Source organism: Ostrinia nubilalis, chromosome 24 (assembly GCF_963855985.1).
Source record: "Ostrinia nubilalis chromosome 24, ilOstNubi1.1, whole genome shotgun sequence".
Lineage (NCBI taxonomy): Eukaryota > Metazoa > Arthropoda > Insecta > Lepidoptera > Crambidae > Ostrinia > Ostrinia nubilalis.
Window position 1 is genome coordinate 10,958,304 of NC_087111.1, and position 21,329 is coordinate 10,979,632.

The 21,329-nt window shown below is 37.6% G+C and overlaps 1 protein-coding gene across 1 annotated transcript in view; it reads right to left on the reverse strand.

Annotated features, from left to right (window-relative positions):
- Positions 1-10,389: 10,389 nt before the first annotated feature.
- LOC135083670 (proteinase-activated receptor 1-like) overlaps positions 10,390-21,329 on the reverse strand; it is a 152,281-nt gene continuing 141,341 nt past the window's right edge. The window contains exons 3-4 of the mRNA XM_063978379.1: positions 13,083-13,460; positions 10,390-10,506 (exon numbers count right to left, since the gene is read on the reverse strand). Of these exons, the coding sequence (XP_063834449.1) occupies positions 10,390-10,506; positions 13,083-13,460 (495 nt within the window). The remainder of the gene's footprint in view (positions 10,507-13,082; positions 13,461-21,329) is intronic.

Below are 21,329 nucleotides of genomic sequence, written 5' to 3' on the forward strand. Positions count from 1 at the left end.
AGGGACAAAGAAGCCACTTAAAATAGTTAAAATAAACTTAAACACTGAATACACGACAGAATGCGGAAGTAAACTGTGTAAACCGATTTGTAGGACCTAAGCTTCTTAGGTCGGGTTCTGAAGTACGCTGTTTTATTTGTAGTTTTGGTTGCAAAGACTTTGGCCGAGTTGCACCATCTTACTTTAACTTTGACAAACGTCAAAAAGCCGCCAAACTCCATACAAAAAGCACCGGTTATTGTTATTCTTACGGTTAAAATAAGGTGGTGTAACTCAGTCTTTATCTACAGGATGTCACAAATAATACCGCGGTAAAAGGTATCATGTGTCCTTTTCCTAAGTCCAATACCATAGAATTTGAAAAGAGAGGGGGACAGAGATGAAAGAGAGAGAGAGAGGGATTCTTTATCTCTTTTTGGAACGAGTTCTTGAGTGGAGACGCGTTTTGCTTACTTACTTAGTATTACTTACTTAGGTTTTCACACCTAGTGGTGAAGACATGCAAAAGGTTACTGACATAATAAGACAGTTAGAAGGGAGCCGAAGAGAACGCTCACGCTCACTGTGAGACCTCATAGTACCGTTTGTAAATACGGGCGTAAATCTGGCAGTGGACGGCTATGAGCTGATGATTATGTATGATGATACATTAACCAATATGTTAATAATTGTGTACTTACAAGTTTGTAAGCTACTACGTGACAAGGTGAAACAAAGTTTGTATCATTAAAATCCTTGACTCATCAACCAACCATGCTGTAACTTCTAAAACCCTTGAAAAGGAGGCTGACAATAGTGACTGAGTTTCTTGCGCTGCTTCTTCTCAGCACTGGCCCATTTATTGTCCCGAAGCAGTGGTAGGGTTAATATTGGGACGTGTAAAAGTGCTTTTTAAAAGGCTATTTGCAAAAATAAATGAGTTTTATGAGTTTTTTTTACTAAATGCTTTGTCGAGAATCGAACCAGGGGCTGGCAAGACAGCGGAATATTAACATCGAGAAACGTCGGGAACGCATGCCGTCTTTTATTTCGTGACGAGCGTCCAAGGTTTGGGAGAAAGCGGTTATTTAACCAAAATCTTATGATTACATATAAAGCCTGGTCCGTGAGCACGTAGAATCCCGTCCAATGACCCCAAGCTACCCATCCCTATCGCTCGCGCGTAATTATGTTGCTGTCGCGACTGTGCGACGGGCGCCCGCAGTGAGTATGCGAGCGCGAGAGCAATATAATTACGTGCGAGCGATAGGGATGGGTAGCTTGGGGTCATTGGACGGGATTAGGGCATGAATATCGGAATCTCGGAATCTCGTAATATCGGAATCTCGGACGGCGAGATCCGATATTTCAATTCCGATATTGAGCGACCCAATATCGTAATATCGGAATCAGATAAAAGTTTTAATTGAGATTTTAAACAAAGCGTTTAAACTCGCCACAACCTGCCACAAAGCCCAAAGTACATGATTGGCAAAGACCAATGATTTTCTCATGTCTCTCACCATCACTTTTTGTTCCACTGCAAATATTTTAATATCTTTACTATTTATGGTTAATTTAACTTGTTCTTAATCAATTTTAGCATTTGCCATAGGTACTTGGTCAACAAAGAACGACATCTCAACTCCCTTTCAAACATTAATTTTACTGGACTATGGACCGTCAGTTCTGCGTACTATGTGCCCTGCCCATTGCCACTTCAGCTTGCTAATCCGTCGGGCTATGTCAGCGACCTTAGTTAGTTTACGGAGCTCCTCATTTCTGATTAGATCTCGTAAAGAAACACCAAGCTTATCCCTCTCCATAGCACGTTGTGCCTTATATTCAAAGGCCACGTTTTCGAGCCGTATATCATCACTGGTAACACACACTAATTGAAGACTTTCGTCTTCTTATTCGACGCTTTACCTCTTTCTCGAAATTGCATCTAACTACCTAGCTGATCGTTTGTCCGAGATAGACATACTTACTTGTCAACAATCTCGAGAATCGAGCTCCTAACCGAAACTGGGTAAGGAGCAACATGGACATTCGACATAAGCTTCGTTTTTTCCATATTCATCCGAAGGCCTACCTGTTGGGAAACTCGATTAAGGTCTTCGAGCATTGTGATAAGGTCTTCCAACGGTTCTGCCTTAGTAAGCAAAACAGACGGACGATGAGGCAGCAAGGTTCTGAAGTGGAGGCCACGAACCGGAAAGCGCAGCGTAGGACTCATAACCACAAGGTGGACCGACGACCTCATAAAGGTAGCAGGAAGGCGCTGGATGCAGGCCGCCACCAACCGGCCATTATGAAAATCAGCATCGGAGCCTGTGTATAGCAGTGGACGTCCTATGGCTGACATGATGATGTTGGCTCGTGGTTTTGTGAGTTGTACATCGATAATCAAAAAGGAACAAATTACAATCATATTCAAGTTCTTTGTAACACGTGATTTGAATGACCCTAAAATTCGTTCCGCCCACATAAAACAGGGTAATATAATGAAAGAGTAAAAGTTTGTTTGATACCTGTGATTTTACAAAAACAATTTAATTATTTGCTAGTCCATTAGGCTCATTATCAGTAACCATTCATTATCAGGTGATCCGTCTGTTCGTTTGCCTCTTGTCACATAAAAAACCAAATGCAATGGATACCCATAACGTAAAAATGGTTTTAAAATATGTACTTCAATTTTATGAAGTGCTGTTTTGTACCAAATTAAAGATTTTGATTAAAATCATTATTTTATTGTAAAAAATCCAGAATTCTTACGAATATAACCAAATATTAATTTTATAGCACATGAACTCAATTCCGATATTAATATCGGAATTCCGATATTGAGATCTAATATCGGAATCCAATATCGGAATTGAAAACCTTCCGATATTACATGCCCTAGACGGGATTCTACGTGCTCACGGACCAGGCTTTAGAAGAACAAAGTGGACAGATGACAACTACCAACCGGATAATCTGGAAGAGGCCACGTAGCGGATAACGCACCTACGACCTCGTAAAGGTATCAGGAAGGCGCTGAATGCACGCCGCTACCAACCGCGCTACGTGGAAATCATTGGGGGAGGCCTATGTTCAGCAGTGGACTGTGGCTGAAATGATGATGATGTACCCCAATTTTCTCGCGGATCTTATGACTTGCACCAAATCGCAATAAAAGGAGGAATGTGCGGAAGTATGCCGCTCGTGGAGACTGCTTAAGGGCACAGCGGACAGATAAAAAATACTTGAAAATCTAGCTCGCACCCTTTAGGCGGTTGCTTAGCGAATCATTCCGCGAGAAAAATGAGTTTCATTGAATACCTCAGTATAGAATTAAAGTGAAGTGCGGTACAAGTCTAAGGCTGAGTTGGTGCACCTTATTTTAACCGTGACTTTAACCATAAATGGTGTTTTTGAATGGAGTTTGACAGATTTTTGAGGTTTGTTAAAGTTAAAGTAAGATGGTGCAACCCAGCCTAAGAGAGGTGCCACACGAGCGTTGACGTCGTAGCGGCGTCGCAGCGGCACCGTATCCGCATGTCAGATTTTGTAGAACTACGGAGCGGCACCGTAAGTACCGTAACGTCAACGCTCGGTACGTAGCGGTGCCGCAGCGGTAGCGTAGCATCTCTCTAAATGTAATTAGTCTGGGAAGTATTTAATGATTGAATTTAAGGGCGCTCATTCGGATGTGAATATCAAAATTCTTACACAAATCTTCGTTATTAAGGTGACCAACTGAAAAACACAGAAATAGTGTTTTTGTAAAAAAAAAAAAAGAACTTTACCCATAAACTATGACGGGGATGTTCTTAATAGCAGCTGCGACTGCTTCTCATTTTAAAACTGTGATATTTTTTAATCTTAATCCTTTTAAACGTATTTACAGTAGCCAGCTTTACGCAATATGCTCTACCTACATATTAAAGCTTTTTATGTTAGTTGACATGACAATGCTTCTAAAAAATCGGCCTCAATCTCTAAATTACACACAGACGAACATAGAACCTCCTCCTTCTTTTGAAGTCGGTTAAAACCTATATCAGTTTCTAAACCTGTCACATCAATATCCAACATATCATTGATATTATCGGTTCCTACATAAGAAGATTCGAGAACGCGTCGCCTGCAAACTAAAGTTGGTAAAACCAATTAATAGTTTGGTGCGAACGTGGGTGATGTAATTACCCGATTTTGGGGTAATTACCCCAGTTTCTGAGGGCCTCGGTTGGTATATTGATATAAGTGTTATAGGTGTACGGTGCCGATATGATCAATCGAATTTGTCTGGTTGGTTTCAGTGTGGTGTTTATTAATTAATACAGGGGTATAACGACGAAATGTTTGTAGAAAATACCTTACCAGTTTCAATTTAGTTAAATAAGCAATTAAAATTAATGTTTTTCAATACTGCATGCAATCTGTAACTTGCTCAATTTCTAAGAACGTCACGTTTGTTAACTGCACTCTGAAACCCAAGATACAAGCTATACTGCTTAGTTTGGGTCTCACTGGCAAATATTTAAATAGGTTAGTATCTAGTGCATGGCTTTGTGATTTTGTCAGTTAGTTGTACATTTCTTTTTTGGAAATAAACATTTTATTATTATTGTTTATTAATTACTGGAAGCCTAGTGAACTGAAGACTTCTGTGTTCAGCAGTAAAAGTCGTCTCTAAACATTATTTTACTAAGCCAATACATGAATGGGGGTATAATAGGGTGGCGATCGCTAGGTATATCGAAACCATGCGCACTAGACTCAAACTATAGAATAGAATATTTACTTTAATCAGCATGTTAACATTTAGGTGAATAAATAAGAAAAAATCTAATTTCTAAATTGAATAGGTAGGTACTTGTTTTTCCAACTTTAAAAGTAAAGCTGATCCCGCGTTATGTGAACTCACCGAGTCATGTTCCTGCAATAACGTAAACAAATATTAGAAGGATGTGCCACGTCATTACACGCTTTCGTTTGTAAATATCTGACGTCATCGAGTGACGTCATGTGTGTGATGAATGTTTATTTACTGCCGATGCTTGTTTAGGTTGTTTTGTGAAAAATTTCCCCGAATCGTAAGAAAGGATTTTGTACATATAGATGATAATGCTGTTTTATGAAAACTGCACTATAGCGGACGAGGCGAAGAAGATCGGCAAGACCTGGAGCGAGATCAAGCGAGAAGCTCAAGACCGAACGAGATGGAGGACTGCTGTGGACGTCCTCTGCCCCATCTAGGGGACATAGGACCATAAGTCAAAGTAAGTCATGAAAACTGCAGATAGTCGTATTTACTTAATTAAAAACATGGAAAATTTCTTCATTTTTTACCCGACTGCGCCAGAAGGAGGGTTATGTTTTTAACGAATAGGTTTCGCCTGCTGCCTGACTCGCCTGTATTTCAACCTGTCACTATATTATCACGAAAAGAAAATAATTATCTCGCTTGCATCCCCCCTTCAAAAACTAGAATAAAAACTTGTGTTTTTTTCCTTGGTTTCAATCAATATTTTATCTAAATCAATTCAGCTCTTTTAGCTTGAAAAGGTAAAGACAAAGAGCTACTTTCGCATTTATAATATCAATATGGATGAATTGAATTTGAGACAGAACTAAGTATTAAATTCCCATTAAATCCCCCATTTAGTTCAGTCAGCTGCCATATTACTATTATAACTAAATGGTTTCTTGTAATCCAAACCGCAAAGAGAAGCCAGTGGCATTTGCTATACAATATTAAGGTGAGTATAGACTAGAGCAGGGTTTCCCAAACTATGGGTGGCGACCTAGTGGTGTCGCGAGCAAACATTGAGTGGGCCCTGCATGTAGAACGACACACCACCCTACCGATCCAACCACTGCGCAACGGGCGACAATTGTACTTAGAATTGGTTTGTTATTTGAAAAGTCCTTTATTTAGGTATATTGGTAATGGTTAAATTTCCTATAGGTGGGTCCTGAGTTTGGAAACTTGTATTAGATGAGTCGTAGCCCAGACAACTTTGGGAACCACTGGACTAGAGCATGTACCTGAAACAGAACAACGAGCCGCTCTATGTCCTAGTCAATAGAACTAGGATTCACTAGAATCTAGTGAATCACCCTTCTACGAACCAAACGTCGAGCCAAGTGTAACAATTTCGTCGAGTCTGCACCAGCGCGGTTGTCACATTTCAAGAATTTCAAAGCGAGAGCGAACGCAAGGTACAACGAATTGATACATTCGCTGTGGGGTATTACGCCGAACATAGCGCCGTACGTTCGCAAGAACGTTACATTACATGCAAATTCTTAGGAAACTGAGCGCTTACCTTTATTGTATTGTACCATTCGTTAGTACCATCATCATCATCTCAGCCATAGGACGTCCACTGCTGAACATAGGCCTCCCCGAATGCTTTCCATGTTACCCGGTTGGTAGCGGCCTGCGTCCAGTCTTACATTACTAGAGAAAATACAAATAAAAATACTGGTGAAAATTTAATAAAATATTTTTGATTTGATTTGATTTTAAAATGCTCTAGTGTATATCCATCTTCAACCCAAGTCTTATTATTACCGATAGTCGTGTGACCACAAATCGAGGACTCATAAGTATGTGCATTAGGACTCTGAGACTTCAGTCCCTGAGGACCCAAATCTGGCACCGGTCCTTATTATCCTTTGGTGATGTACAAACCCCTCTTTAGTGGGGCACTTAAGTTTGAATTTACACTTCAAAGTAGGGTGTCTATGAATCAATCCTTCAATAAGACTCGATTTGGTTTAGATATTTGTATAAAATAGATATAGTACAAGCCCTAAAGTAGTTGAATGATGATAATGATCATACATTCTGTAACATCAAAATTTACATTACAGTTTTTCAAATAGTGTTATCGCTTCACTCTGCACTTTTGTTTTTCAATAAGGATCAGCTATAACACAGCTCAATGTAACCTTGTTGGTGTTCAAATAAATAAATAGCAGACATACATACACAGACAGTCTTGGCACCTTACAACAAGGAGGACAGACCCTTAATTAAATGGATAAAATCGAACTGCCTACGGTGGGAATCGAATCCACGACCTTTCGTTTGCCGGGCGACTGGTCTTCTATCTGATTTACTTAGACACTGGATGAGCCCGTCGAAATTTTCAAGTGTAATACGCTGTTACGGCCAGCGTTTTTTATTTAATTTTATCCCTAGTAATCCCAAAGCGTTGCCAACCTATCCATCCACCTCTAGAGGTACCTACGCCAGGAGGCGTCGCCCTGAATTGTTTATGAGCCCAAATTGCAAATGGAACCGTCTCACTCTGCCAAAGACATCTACTAAAGCTGTAATTAAAAATTGTACCAAATAATTAAGCATTTTATTAATCCTAGTTCCGCGGCGTTTCAATTAAAGTAATTTTAGCGAATGTTTATTCGGAAATTGTGTTTTTATTGTGTTTCTGGGCGTATTGTTGTTATATTTTTCATTTATAATTTAATCAGAAGCGTTAAGACATTCACATTAGTATATTATACGTATGTCATTAAAAAGAAACTGAGGTTTTTTTATATCCACACCGAGGAAACTCTTGGCCTGTATCTCACCTGATGGTAAGTGATGATCAGGCCGAAGGTGGAAGCGAGCTTCACCCGGAATCCTCAACCACGGAAGAACTAATTATTAATTTTAACTTATTAGTTATTAATCTTTACTTACATAGTATAAAACAAAGTCTATCCCGCTGTCTGTTCGCCTAGTTAGATCATCATCATCATTTCAGCCACAGAACGTCCACTGCTGAACATAGGCCTCCCCTAATGATTTCACCATTGTACGCTTGGTAGCGGCCTGCATCCAGCGCCTTCCTGTAACTTTATGAGGTCGTCGGTCCCCATATGAGTGGACGTCCCAATATGCTGCGACCTTGTGGGTGGAGATCCCAAAATAATGACAATTATCTTACTTACTCTAAAACAGGTGGGACTCTAACGTGACTAGAAAGTTAATGATAACCAAAACCTTGAAATGCTTTCAGACCTGAATCGAATAAAAATCGATTCCACCATCGCTGTCCGTAAACATTATCAATCGAACGATCTTCTTTACGGTATCGTTTCAACTTTTTCAATTAAAAACTTTTTGGGGGAAATTGTTGAAATTTAATTATCATGGTCACCATAAAGTCGAGTCAAAAATCGCCTCCGGGTAGCTACAATCAAACTGGAAGTTGGACCATTAGTGGAATGAAAGTAGAGTGTATAAATGGAGATGTCCTTACCACAGGCTGAGGAGAACAGCAAGTTCATTTCACTCGTATGTAGTTGTGGGAAAACTAGCTGCCCATTTCGGACTGCTGGAATCAGAAATTTTATTGATGACAAATTCAAATATTTTATTCAGTACAAAGGCCCTTTCCAGGGCACTTATACACGTCCCAAATATACATAGCTTGCCCTACCACCACTTCGGGACAACATATTATGGGCAAGTGCTGAGAAGAAGTGGCGGAAGAAACTCAGTCACCTTTGTCAGCCTCTTTTTCAATAAAATACAGTAATTTATAGTTTACATGACACGCAATAAGTGCGAGCTAGGCATGTAAAATCCACGCACTCTTGTCATTTAAATAATCGTTTACGTTTCGAAAAGTCTTACGAGTATACATAAGCGAAACTGCAGGCAGAAATACCATCTTGACATGCAATGAATATTATGAAAATAAAAATTTCAAGTTCTCCGGAGATGAGGTCTACCATTGAATATTTAATCGGTCCACCAGCAGTATTTATGTTAATACTCTCTATACTAATATTATGAAGAACTACTTATAGTTTGTAAAGTTGTTTGTAAGAACTTATCTCTGGAACTACTAAATTGGTTTGGAAATATTTCACAGTGAAAAACTACAGTTTTACAATTAATTTTTTAAAGTCTACTCAGGCAAAACTATGACCAAAAGCTAACTGTAATGTAATACAGTATGGCTGGGTTGCATTGCACCATCTTACTTTAACTTTGACAAACGTCAAAATTCTGTCAAACTCCATACAAAAAACGCCGGTTATCGTTATAGTTACGGTCAAAGTTAGGTGGTGCAACTCAGCCTATGTGTTCTAAATTGTCTTTAATCACGCCGTTAACTTTAACCGACCAATCGCAACGATCAACTGAAATCGAAATCAAAATTTTAATCAAGGTCCGTTGATTTAGATTCGCTTGCGTTTCGCTCGTTATTAATAAACATTTCGTTCGTTATGGGATTGAATTTGAAATACAATAATAGAACTTATTGATATTACGAAGTAGAATCAATCGAGCTAACTTACAATGAGACTACTTTGGATTTACTTTGTTAAAGAGCAAATTATTGTTTTAAACTTTTTTTAATTCAGATAATTTCTTTTAATGGCGAAATAATTTATCTTTTCAAATAGTCGAGTTAGTTTGAAGACAAAATTTTCACATTTTATGTCATTTGGAACTCGAACCTACGAACTTTCGAATCGAGAAGTTCCAATCTTTTCAAATCTTATTGGTTGCTCAAATACCTAGTGTGACTGACTGACTGATAAACTCAAAGGTGACTGACTGAATGACATAGTGATCTATCAATGCACAGCCCAAACCACTGGACGGATCGGCCTGAAATTTGGTATGCAGGTAGATGTTATGACGTAGGCATCCAGAAAGGATTTTACTAAACTCCACCCCTAAGGGGGTAAAACGGGATCCACGCGTACGAAGTCGCGGGCGGCCGCTAGTTAAAAATATATAAGCGTACCCAGTAGTACCTACACGCTTTCTGTTCTTTCAAACACTGGGCCCTCCAAAATTCATTTCTCCAGCCTTGTTAATATTCCTCGACGATTTTATACAAAAAAGGTCCCAAGCATCGTAAACCTTATACTCTTACAAGATCGGGGAGTCAGATATCGGCGCCATCTTGGATCTATAATGGCATTTAATGACATACTAAAGTTCGGGTTCAAATTAAAAAGATCCACGGCGGAGGGTCCGAGTCTGGATAAACTGTGTATTTCACATGGATTTGCCCGAAAAACTGCTTATTTGACTTTCGGATGTAGCGTATTTTTTTACCCGACTACGCGACGCAAAGGAGTATGCTATGTTAATGTCAAAATGTGGTGGTCTTTAAAGAATGTTTTGTGATTATGTTTAACTTTCAATAAATTTAAAATATAGATATCTTAGAAAAAAAAAAAAAAAGAAAAAAACTAATGAATATTGAACAAAAATAAAGATGGCAATTTCATACTTTACCCCCCTTTAGTGTCTTAATAAAACATCTATTTAAATATTTAAAAATTAAGCTCTTTAAAAAGTAAAACAAACTAACATAAATTATATTTAGAAAAATTCATGTACGTCCTTTTGCGGGAATGGCCTTCCAAATCACGCTAGCCGGTCGACGTCGGCTCCTGCGCAGTCAGAGCGCCAGTCGCCGCCTGGCAGCCGCGCGCATTGTATGTATGTACAGTAATGTACAACTTAGTTTTATTCACAGTAATGTCAACCTAGAAAACTGAGTGTAAACGTATGTACAACAAAGTTCAAGTAAGTACAGGTTTGTTAGGACGGTTCCCGCAGAAGTAGGTACATCTGCTTGTTCTGGCTATTGGACAACTTGTAAATTATCTACCTACATAAAATTTGTTAATTTCTCATGTAAGTGACTGTAATGTTTTTAATGAGAAATAAATGTTCTTTAAACCTAAAATGTGGTTCAATTGACCGATGTTATGCATGGGTACGCTAGTGGTTAGTTTTCCAATATTATTTAAACTATAGCTTTTATTCGCTTATTTGTGTTGGTACTTATTATTAAGAGAAAGTAGCATTTGAAAGAAAGAGCACGGTAAAAGAGTTTTTGAAATCAGCAGTTTCTATGTTTATTTATTACAAACATACAAAAATACAAATCTTTCGTCGTTATAATCACACAAAACCTACATGTACAGAATTGGCAATGTACTATACATATATGTATGTGTTAAGGAAGCTATTGGAATTCTTCCCACGGCCGATCAATAACCGCAAGCGATTACCAAAGATAAGTAGTTAATACACGCACCGCCATCTTGGATCTACAATGTCATTAAATGACACCCTAAACTTGGGGACTAAATTAAAAGAATAAATGAGATATCCGTTTGTCTCCGCCTCACGGATTTACTGGCAAACGTTGATTGACTATAAAAGTGCCGTAAGAATTGGAAAAAGTACTCCATTGTGCCATTTGGGGAACCCATCTTGAACCAAGTGATTTCTTATTCCGAAGTGATTAAAGTTTACGCCATGAAAATGTACCAGAGTACCAGAGTTCTATATCATTCAAATATATAAAAGGAGAAACTGACTGACTTGCTGACTGACCTATCAACGCACAGCCTAAACGGCTAAACGTAGGCACTTGAAATTTGGAAGGGACGTAGCTTAGGTACCGTAGAGGTGGACTAAGAAAGAAATTCCTGAAATTCCCTGAAGTTCCACGGGAACGAGAGTTAGCGGGAAAAAACATTAATTGTATGAAAAAATCTAAACCGCGTAAGATAGATGAAGGGGGTAAAACGGGATCCACGCGTACGAAGTCGCGGGCGGCCGCTAGTCAGACTATACATTTTCGTTACAAAATAGTTTGTGAATTGGTAAATGAAAAATAAGAAGCTTCATTTCTCCACAATCTTCAAATATTACATCAATTTAATATGACTAAGACTGAGATATTAGTAACTGCTAGGTCAGGTAACTCAGAAGAAACTTGAATTGAAAATACGGAGTTTTCACTACCACGTTTTACTTCAATCTCTAATAGATTAGTAAGTCATTTTATCGCTTTAAATGCTTACAAAAAGCTTCATTTAGACCTGATTTGACGACTTGGAAGACATAATTTTGCCACTTTACTATAAAATAAGTTTCTGAATAAAAACGTGAAAAAGATTTGCAAGAAAATAAAAAAATACACTTAATTTCAAAACAGATTTACTGGTCAGTATAAGATAAACCAAAGGCCGCACTTTTTTATGCATATCAAGGCAGGTATTTGACCGCAATCGCACCTGGTGTTAAGTAAGATGAAGTTTAGGATGGTACATAATATCTGCCATACGGGACTATTCCCACCTCTCGTTCCTACCACTGCAACTCCTGGTTAGCCAGGATCTACAGCTCGACCGCCACAAAAACCGAACCAATGAAGGTCAAGTTTGTCCCGGGGGAAAGTTAAACTGTCATTGGACCCGCAACGAAATTAATCAGAAGAACATAGGAGGAGTTCGAAATTAAGGTTCGACTTTTCTCCATTGCAAAGCGGATGACAGGTGACAAACAAAAGCTTAAAACCTTTAAGAAAAGATTATGCACCACAGACAATAAATATCAATTAAGGGGGCCTATCTTATGAGCAATTAGCAACTACCTGCCAATAATATTTTTCACAAAATCGCTTAATAGCACAGAAATTTTTCCTTGTCTATGTATAATATCTGCCATGTAATAAGTACCTAGTCAGATTTCGGGAGCGGGGTGGAAGCTTTTTAAAAAGGATTATATTTAATTAAACTAAGTGATCACGTCCTCGCCGAGTTGGAGGCGATTTAATAATGATTTAATATTGTGGCCGATCGCAGTCGTCCAGTACGGTGTTTACAATTTAGTTCTGCTGACACATCTCTTATGTGAATAACAATTCTACGAATGCTTACACTGTAGAGGGGAAAGTGATGACTTATCTTGTTTAGTCTAGAGCAGAGGGAGCTGACGGATACATAACTCCTCCCTCCCTAAGTGAGAAATTATCGGAAGTTTCATTTTTATGAGTATTCCGATAATTTCGTTTACATAAAATTTTTACATGTTTGCGGAAGGCAATTAACACAATTAACATAAAAAGAATCAAAACTAATACAAATGTAAAGTATGTAAAATAAGAAGTGTCTGTTTCATTTTCACTAGCACTGATTGCTGCACTGTGTTTCAGGGCGTACGACATGTATTTGATTTCATCCAAATTGATTCCATGCATATTGAGTGCGCGTGCACCGGATAGCGTTGCGTTTACAGGTAGCTCGGGTAGGTGAATCACCGGTACGTGTTCTACGATGTCTGATGAAATGTAGAGTCGATGGTGGATCTGCAGGCCATGGATTTCCAGGTCACAGGGCTCATCGATGGTGATGATGTACGTGCCGAAGACTGACTGCTTACTGACTTCGCTGTCGCAGTGTTTGGTCAGCGTGGCTTTCAGTCTGCTGTACAGAATCCAGTTGTTCGCGTTGAGCTGCTGGAGTTTTACTTCTTCCAGCTGGATCTGGTGCTGCTTGCAGGAGGTAAGGTCCTTACTGAACCTCATCAGCTGTTCCACGCAGGTAGGCTCGTTATGTAGAGCCTGGTTGTCCGTAGAGCACAGGAAGCGATCGCCGGCGGCAAGCGGGCGACACGGTGTTACGATTGGTAAGTATTTCAAACCCTTCGCCAAAAGGTAAGGAAATTTGGGGAAAATGGAAAGCGTAACGTTTTGGGATTCTTGGAATATAGGAAGTGAGTATATCTTATAATAATTGTAAGTATAATTATCTATCAATGGTATTTCTAAAATAAATGTTATTTGATCCTGTTTCATATAAGATTTTACACAAATAGTTTCTTCTAAATTTAACAAATTACTTTCCGTAGGCTGATAAACTAAATTGGCAGAGTTTGAAATTAACTTCAAATGATACAATAATTCTGTAGAGTTTACAATTGCTTGGTGTAAAATGGATACTCTACTTAATGCTAATGCTGTTTCTATTTCACTTAATCTTATAAATATTGTACGGAAACTACTTATGAATATGTTATACACTCCTAGTATGTATGTAGAAAAAGTCCAATCGTTTTGTGTGGACGTTATGTTTTGCAATAGGCTTTCAACTCGTTTCAAGCGTTCATCAATAATAATAGAGTTGTTATTTATTTGCTCTGAAATATTTATGAAGCTGTCGAACATTTTTGAGACCAGGGTAATTTTCTTAGATATTATATTTAGTTGAAGGGCCAGCGCCTGCGTCCCTATAATTAGCAGAAGGCACCACCTGCGGAGGGCGTTTTATGTTTTTAATAGGCACTTTGGTAGTCCTGTCACCTACTTTAATTGGTAAGATGTTTCGCTTGGCTTTGCCTACAACCTTTGCTTTTACATAACGTGGTTTGTCTTTGCTTTTACGCTTATTTACGTCTTTTGCAAATATTATGTTTCCTTCGGAAAACTCTATATCTGTTTCACCACCTTTCTTTTCCCTAATGGTTTCCTTTTTGGCTGTCGTTTTCTGAGCTATGTATTTATATAAGTGCTTTGTACGTTTCGCATGATCTTGAACTAATTGCTGATAATATTGCTTTTCGAAATTGATTCTAAATGGACTGTCTGAATCTGTATGACCAAAAACTACCTCAAATGGTGTTAACTCAGTTACAGAGTGGATGGTGTGGTTATATGCCATTACTGAATATGTCATAACTGATGCGGCATCTGTACATCGTTTTTCGTATTTAGCCAATCTATAGATCTCTATAATTGTCGAGTGAAAGCGTTCGATAAGTCCCATAGAATTAGGGTTATTTGGGGTTCCGATGTGAAGTTCAACTTTATGTAAATTTAGAAATTCTTTCATGAGTTCGTTATTAAATTCGGTTCCTGGATCTGAGCTTATACGTTTTGGAATTCCGTAGAATGAGAAATATTTCATAAGTGCTCTAGTAACGTCTGATGTTGATTTGCTAGGTATCTCTATTGCTTGTCCTAATTTGCCGAAGGCGTCAATTAGGGTTAAATATGTGATTCCTTCAATACTGAAGAGATCAATGAAAATTTCCTGAAATGGGGAATCTTGAGTTTTAGTTAATTGCAAAAATGGTTTTATGGGTTTCCTATCGTATTTCATTTTACGGCAGGCTTCGCAAGCGTTAATGATTGCGGAAACTGTTTGTTGCATGTTAGGCCAAAAATGATTTCTACGAATTCTAATCAATGTTTCCTTAATACCACGGTGGCATGTTTTTCCTTCATGGTATTGGATAACTATTGCTTTTTGTTCACCCTCGTCTTCTATGTAATTTACCCGTTCTGTACACTCGTAAAACTGAACTACATCTTTCTTAAAAAGTTTAATAATTACGTCTGTGAAAATTCGTCTAAGTTGATCTGATTCAAAATAAATGAAATACTTTGTTTTAGGTTTGATATATTCTTTTAAAAACTGTTTTACTAATTCTGCATTATTATCAGGTAAATGTACTTCAAGAACCTTTTGTTTATCGCGCGAAAGGTTTTTGACTGAAAGTTCATTATCGAATCGTTCAAAGACTAATATTTGATTAGGTTTGTTATCGATTGCTTCGTTTAAGATTGGGATGCCTTGTGATTCGGTATCCTTTGCGGAATGAATAGTTTGTGAGTTATTTGATTGTTCATCGACACAGTCTGAATTATTTGAAGACGGAATCGGATATTCTGAACCTAATTGTCTACTTCCTTCTACATTTTTCTATTTTCTTTACTACTTTATCAACATGTTTTTGAATACGTTTTTCCTTTTTGCTAACATTTACTTTCATGGACTGATTATCTGAATCAAGAGCATTTACTTTTATGCGGGATAACGCGTCTGCGTTTGTGTTTTGTTTCCCGTTTTTGTACACGATATCGAAATCGTAATCCTGTAAGCGTAAACGCCATCGAGTTAATTTGCTGTTTGGATCCTTTAGCGAGTTAAGCCATGCCAAAGGTCTGTGATCTGTGTAAATGACAAATTTACGACCATAGAGATAAGGTCTGAAGTGTTTTACAGCCCATACAATAGCAAGTAATTCGCGTTCGATTGTACTGTATCGAGCTTCAGTATCACTAAGTGTGCGGCTAGCATACGCTATGGGTTTATCTTTGCCTACTTGTCCTTGTGAGAGTACTGCGCCCAATGCTACATTCGATGCGTCTGTTGTTAATATGAATTGCTTGTCATAGTCTGGGTATTGTAATAATGGGGCATGTGTAAGTAATTCCTTACATTTGTTAAATGCGTCTGTATATTCCTGATTTATTACGATTTTATTTCGTTTCTTTAAACATGACGTTAATGGTTTTGTAACTTTAGCAAAGTCTTTAATAAAGCGCCTGTAATATCCTACAAGTCCTAAAAAGCTCTTTATTTCTGTGGTCGTTTTCGGAATTGGGTAATTTAATACAGCGTCAATTTTATCATCATTAGGTTTAAGACCGTTTTTCGTGATGGTGTGTCCTAGGTAAAGCACTTCCTTACGAAGGAACTCGGATTTATCAAGTTGAATTTTAAGGTTTGGGTTGCGAATGCATTTTGCTTCGCATGTTATATTGGTCCATAAAGTTTACTTCCTCGAGCACAATCGAGAGGGCGGCTTCCAAAGTGGACGGTGCCTTTAGTCTCACAATGCGCACAAGGTTTTCTGGTAAATTATAGAGAAACACGTTTAACGCGGTGTTGTTGTATATTGTGATTTTGGCGTGACGGATTGACTCGTCTGCTATGGTGTTTACTTTGGATATAAGCATTGACCTGGTTGATTGCACGCGGTTGCAAAAGTCTGTGTACGATTCATTCGATCTGATTTTTAGTGATTCTAATTCGATATTAATACATGCCTCACTACGCGGGTCTCCAAAATGTTGTGTCAGAATTTCTTTAAGTTCCGACCAGTTTGTTAAATTTTCTTGTTCTGATAACAGTGCTGCTGCATTTTCTGTAAGGCGGCTAGTGATAGCGTGGTACACGTATAAATCTTGCTCAACCCCACCTCTATATCTCGATATAACATACTCACATTTTTTAAGGAACAAATTTAGATGTTTTTTTGTCACCATTAAAAAATGGAATTAATCTGAGCATCTCGTTGGGTATTGGCGTGATTTGTACGGATTCGATTTGTGGTGAAGCCATTTTTACTGAATTTAAATTTAGTTAATTAATATGCGCCAGTCAGAATTTGTAACAGTACTTTACACAATATTCACAATTAAAATACACGTAGTGATTACCGTGTAAAACACACAATAAAATACACAATAAAAATACACAGTAAAAATAAGAGTGGTTCTTAATTTAATTGTTCAATTTCGAGAGACAATTAACTTAACAACTTTAATAATTTTTACTTTACACAATAAACTTATTTAATTTAATTCAATATTCAATTTATTTACTTTATTTCACTTTATTTACTTTATTTCAATTTATTTACTTTATTTCAATTTATTTTCTTTACTTTGTTTCAATATTTAATTCACTTAAATCTAAACGAAAAGTGTTAACGATAAAGTTTTATGACGAAAACACAAAATGCGATACCCTGGGAGAAGTTCTATCCCGGAGTAGCAATATTTCCCTACGATTTAAAAAGCATGAAAAATACACAGAGGATAAGGAGTGGAAGGATTGGCGAAAAGTTCTACTCACCAACCGACCGTTCTCTGCATACTCGTTCCACCCGTACTTCGATGACAAATTTATTTGGTTCGGCGGATTTATTAGTTTCCCGTAGTATCACGAATTTAAACGGCGGATTTTGACACCAATCGCGTAAACTTTAGGAAAACTTGCAGCAATAAATCCGAACGGCTGCGCCAGTCAGATTTCGGGAGCGGGGTGGAAGCTTTTTAAAAAGGATTATATTTAATTAAACTAAGTGATCACGTCCTCGCCGAGTTGGAGGCGATTTAATAATGATTTAATATTGTGGCCGATCGCAGTCGTCCAGTACGGTGTTTACAATTTAGTTCTGCTGACACATCTCTTATGTGAATAACAATTCTACGAATGCTTACACTGTAGAGGGGAAAGTGATGACTTATCTTGTTTAGTCTAGAGCAGAGGGAGCTGACGGATACATAACTACCTATTCACTCACTATACAATTCAATTGTATTACTAGCAATAAGAACTCACCCACCACCCCCACCCCCTAAAAGGGTTGCTCAAATGGCGTAACCCGAGCATAACCATATCCTATTTGTCTATAATAAAGGAAAACCAACATCATTACCAAATCCGGTAAGAAATGCTACTCAGATGGACACAGCCTATCTACGTAGTAAAAATATATCGGCCAGTATTGTTTTTCTTTTATTTTTATACTTTTGTCCAGTTATTTGCTCTTTTTTATATTATTTTTTTTTTACTTTTATCTATTTATTTGCTCTTTTTCCTTTTATTTTCATACTTTAGTTCTTGTTTTAACCAATTATGTTACTTATTTAGCTTTGTTTACATATCAGTCTTTCAAGTAATTTTTCCTTTATAGCTCTTTTGAAATCAGATGCTGGTGATATATTAAAAAAGTCTGTAGGTATGCTTTTTATAAATGGTACTTACTTATTTTATTTAAAAAATATAGGAGATTTCATACTAGTTCATTCATTTATTTTGTTAAAGATTGTAAATAATTGGAGAAGTTGTCAACTTTAATATTTAAAAAAATACATAGGACCAAATTTTCTTATTAATTCCACATGAGTCAAGAATTATTAAAACTTAATTGGCTTATCTTTAATTTTCTTAATTTAAAGCACATCCATAAACAAATACATAATGAGTTGGCTGTTACGTTCTGGCTACACTACTAACATAATAAAGGCACCCATGTTAAACTAGGAGACGTGCGCAAACATCCCAGTAGTTGGCTTGATTAAATTTCCATTGATGGTTAAGCCCCCAAAACAAACACGCAATGTTATTGTATTTGGGGATAATAAAGTAATTCTTAGATTTGTTGGTTTTATCCCCTACGTGTCTTATATTCGTATAATAATATGTGTGCTACAAGCCTTGCTTGATTTTGGGACAAGAACGTTTCATAAATAAAATACTGACTTAGGTACTTGGCTAATGAACGGTTTTCATAATAATTAATGTTTAAAAAATGTTTTACCTAATAAAAGAGTGACTGATGCCCGTTTTCACCATCAATCCCTAATTTTTAAGTGACCTCTATGAAAACTGAATTCCTGTTATGTGTTACCAATGTTACCATAGGGGTCACTTAAAAATTGATGATGAAAACGGGCATGAGTTTCTTCTGCTGCTTATTTTGATCATCAGCCGATAAATGTTGTCCCGAAGTTTTGGTAAGGTAAGATTATACTACACCCTGAAATATACTTATTAGCCAAACGTTATTTTGAAAAAAATCTTTATTATTACATTTTGTTTCAAATGGCCGGGGTCTCTTTTAATGCTGAGTTGCATCAACTTACTTTAACCGTAACTATGACAATAACGGGTGCTTTTTTTGGACTTTAACAGATTTTTGACATTTGTTAAAGCTAAAGTAAAATGGTGCAAGTCAGCCTAAGTATACCAGTGTTATTTTGATGACTAGTTAAACTTACGATGTAACCAAACGCATACAATAGTTGGAATGTTGGACTTTGGACGAAGTTCCTGGAAGCCACCAACTTTCTCGGGACACGTCGAATAGTCAAGAGGTCAGTTTGCCGTTTGTAGTCACTCAGTATAATATAGGTTTGAACCAACCAGCTTTCTGATTGTGTAAGGCCCAGAACAGACGGTGAAACGCAACTGCAACGAAACTGCAACTGCTAGTTACTTTTGAGTTGCATCTAAGTTTCTGCGTCCGTTGAGAGACCACGCATGACGCGACCAGTTTTAAACTTTCAGTTTCAGTTTCATTCATCAGAATCATCACAAAGTTGCAGTTTCGTTGCAGTTGCGTTTCACCGTCAGTTCTGGGCCTAACAAATACCCGTATTCACAATCGATGCTTGCTTAAGTGAATCAGCAACGCTATGAGAAGTCGAACGCGCAGCTATGTGATTGGTTTGTGTGTGTCACTCCGCTACTCAAGTATTGTCTATGAATAGGTTTTTGGGAGCCTGTGCGTCCACGCGCATTGTGATACCTCATAGTAATGTTTTTAAATTCGGGTGCATGCCTCCCCCAATGTCCACATCGCCCGGTTGGTAGCGGCCTGCATCCAGCGCCTTCCTGCTACCTTTTTGACAACACAACCTTATTTGATTTGTAACAAAATGCTTGTTGCGAACTTTTTGGCTACTTTGGGTGTCATGAACTATTTGACGATGACTGTGATATTACACACGGTCTGCTAGCCAGTTATGTTATTTGAACTTGCCTTGACACGCTAACGCGAGTCTAGATATGGTTGGGACGCCCTGAAAAAGCTGCACAGTCTTTTTAAAAAGACATTGTTTTCTATTTTATTAAAAGAAAGCTTTTGTCAAAACGTATCCAGGTCGCAAGGCGCCTTAAACATTCAGAACTTGGCCTTGTCTTGTTTGTACTACCTTCACAGCTGACTTGGCCACCCGAGGGTAAACACTAACTTGGTACAGTACATCACACTAAACAGTATACTTATATACTTGAGTTAGGGGTCATTTTGCAACGAAAATGTTGTACTGTGTTGTCGATTGTACATTTGTTTGCTAAGGGACCTTGTTACAGTAATAATATTGTAAAAACACAGACGACTAGTGATTAAAAGTTATAAGTTTGTCGGCCCAGTAACTTCATAATCATTATCTTATTTTCAGCCACAGGACGTCCACTGCTGAACATAGGCCTCCCCCAATGATTTCCATATTGATTATTGGTAGCGGCCTGCATCCAGCCCTTTCAGAGACCTTTGTGAAGTCATTCTAATAAATATAGTTTGTTATCACTTCGAGACAGTAGGTACCGAGTAAGTGAATAAGTAGGTGTCCGTAACTTTTCCTTTGTCTATTTATCAATCACGAGATAACTATAATTGCTTTAGTCAGTAAATAATAAAAATAAACAGTATATTATGGTCATGGTCATGATGCTTGTTGCTGGCAAGCCAGCTATTAATTATGGAAAAACTATTGTTCTTACACTTACTATATTATCACTGTGATATTTTGAAAATAAAATTTAACAAAATGCTTTAGATTAAAAATAGAGTTTTACATTCCACAAAATAAGACGAAGATGTATTTTTTATTTCGCAGTAAATCCGAGCAAAAATTCCAAAGGACAAAAGAGAGTCCCTTTACAAATTGTAAATAAAAAATAAACCTTTTTCTTCATTCCACTCAGACAAAATGGCGAATATCGCATTACACTTTTACGAATTCCGAATGGTCCTACAGCCATTCACATACTGTTTTCAATTGGCAAAATTGGGACTCCGTGATTTATATAGAGTTTGGGACGCGTAGGGATGTGAATAAGTGATCGATTGTGGACAAAGATCGTTTTGAATACATCGATTTGGGGGCCTTGGTAATTTGATAAGCTTAGGTTGTGCAAAAGGGTATTTGACA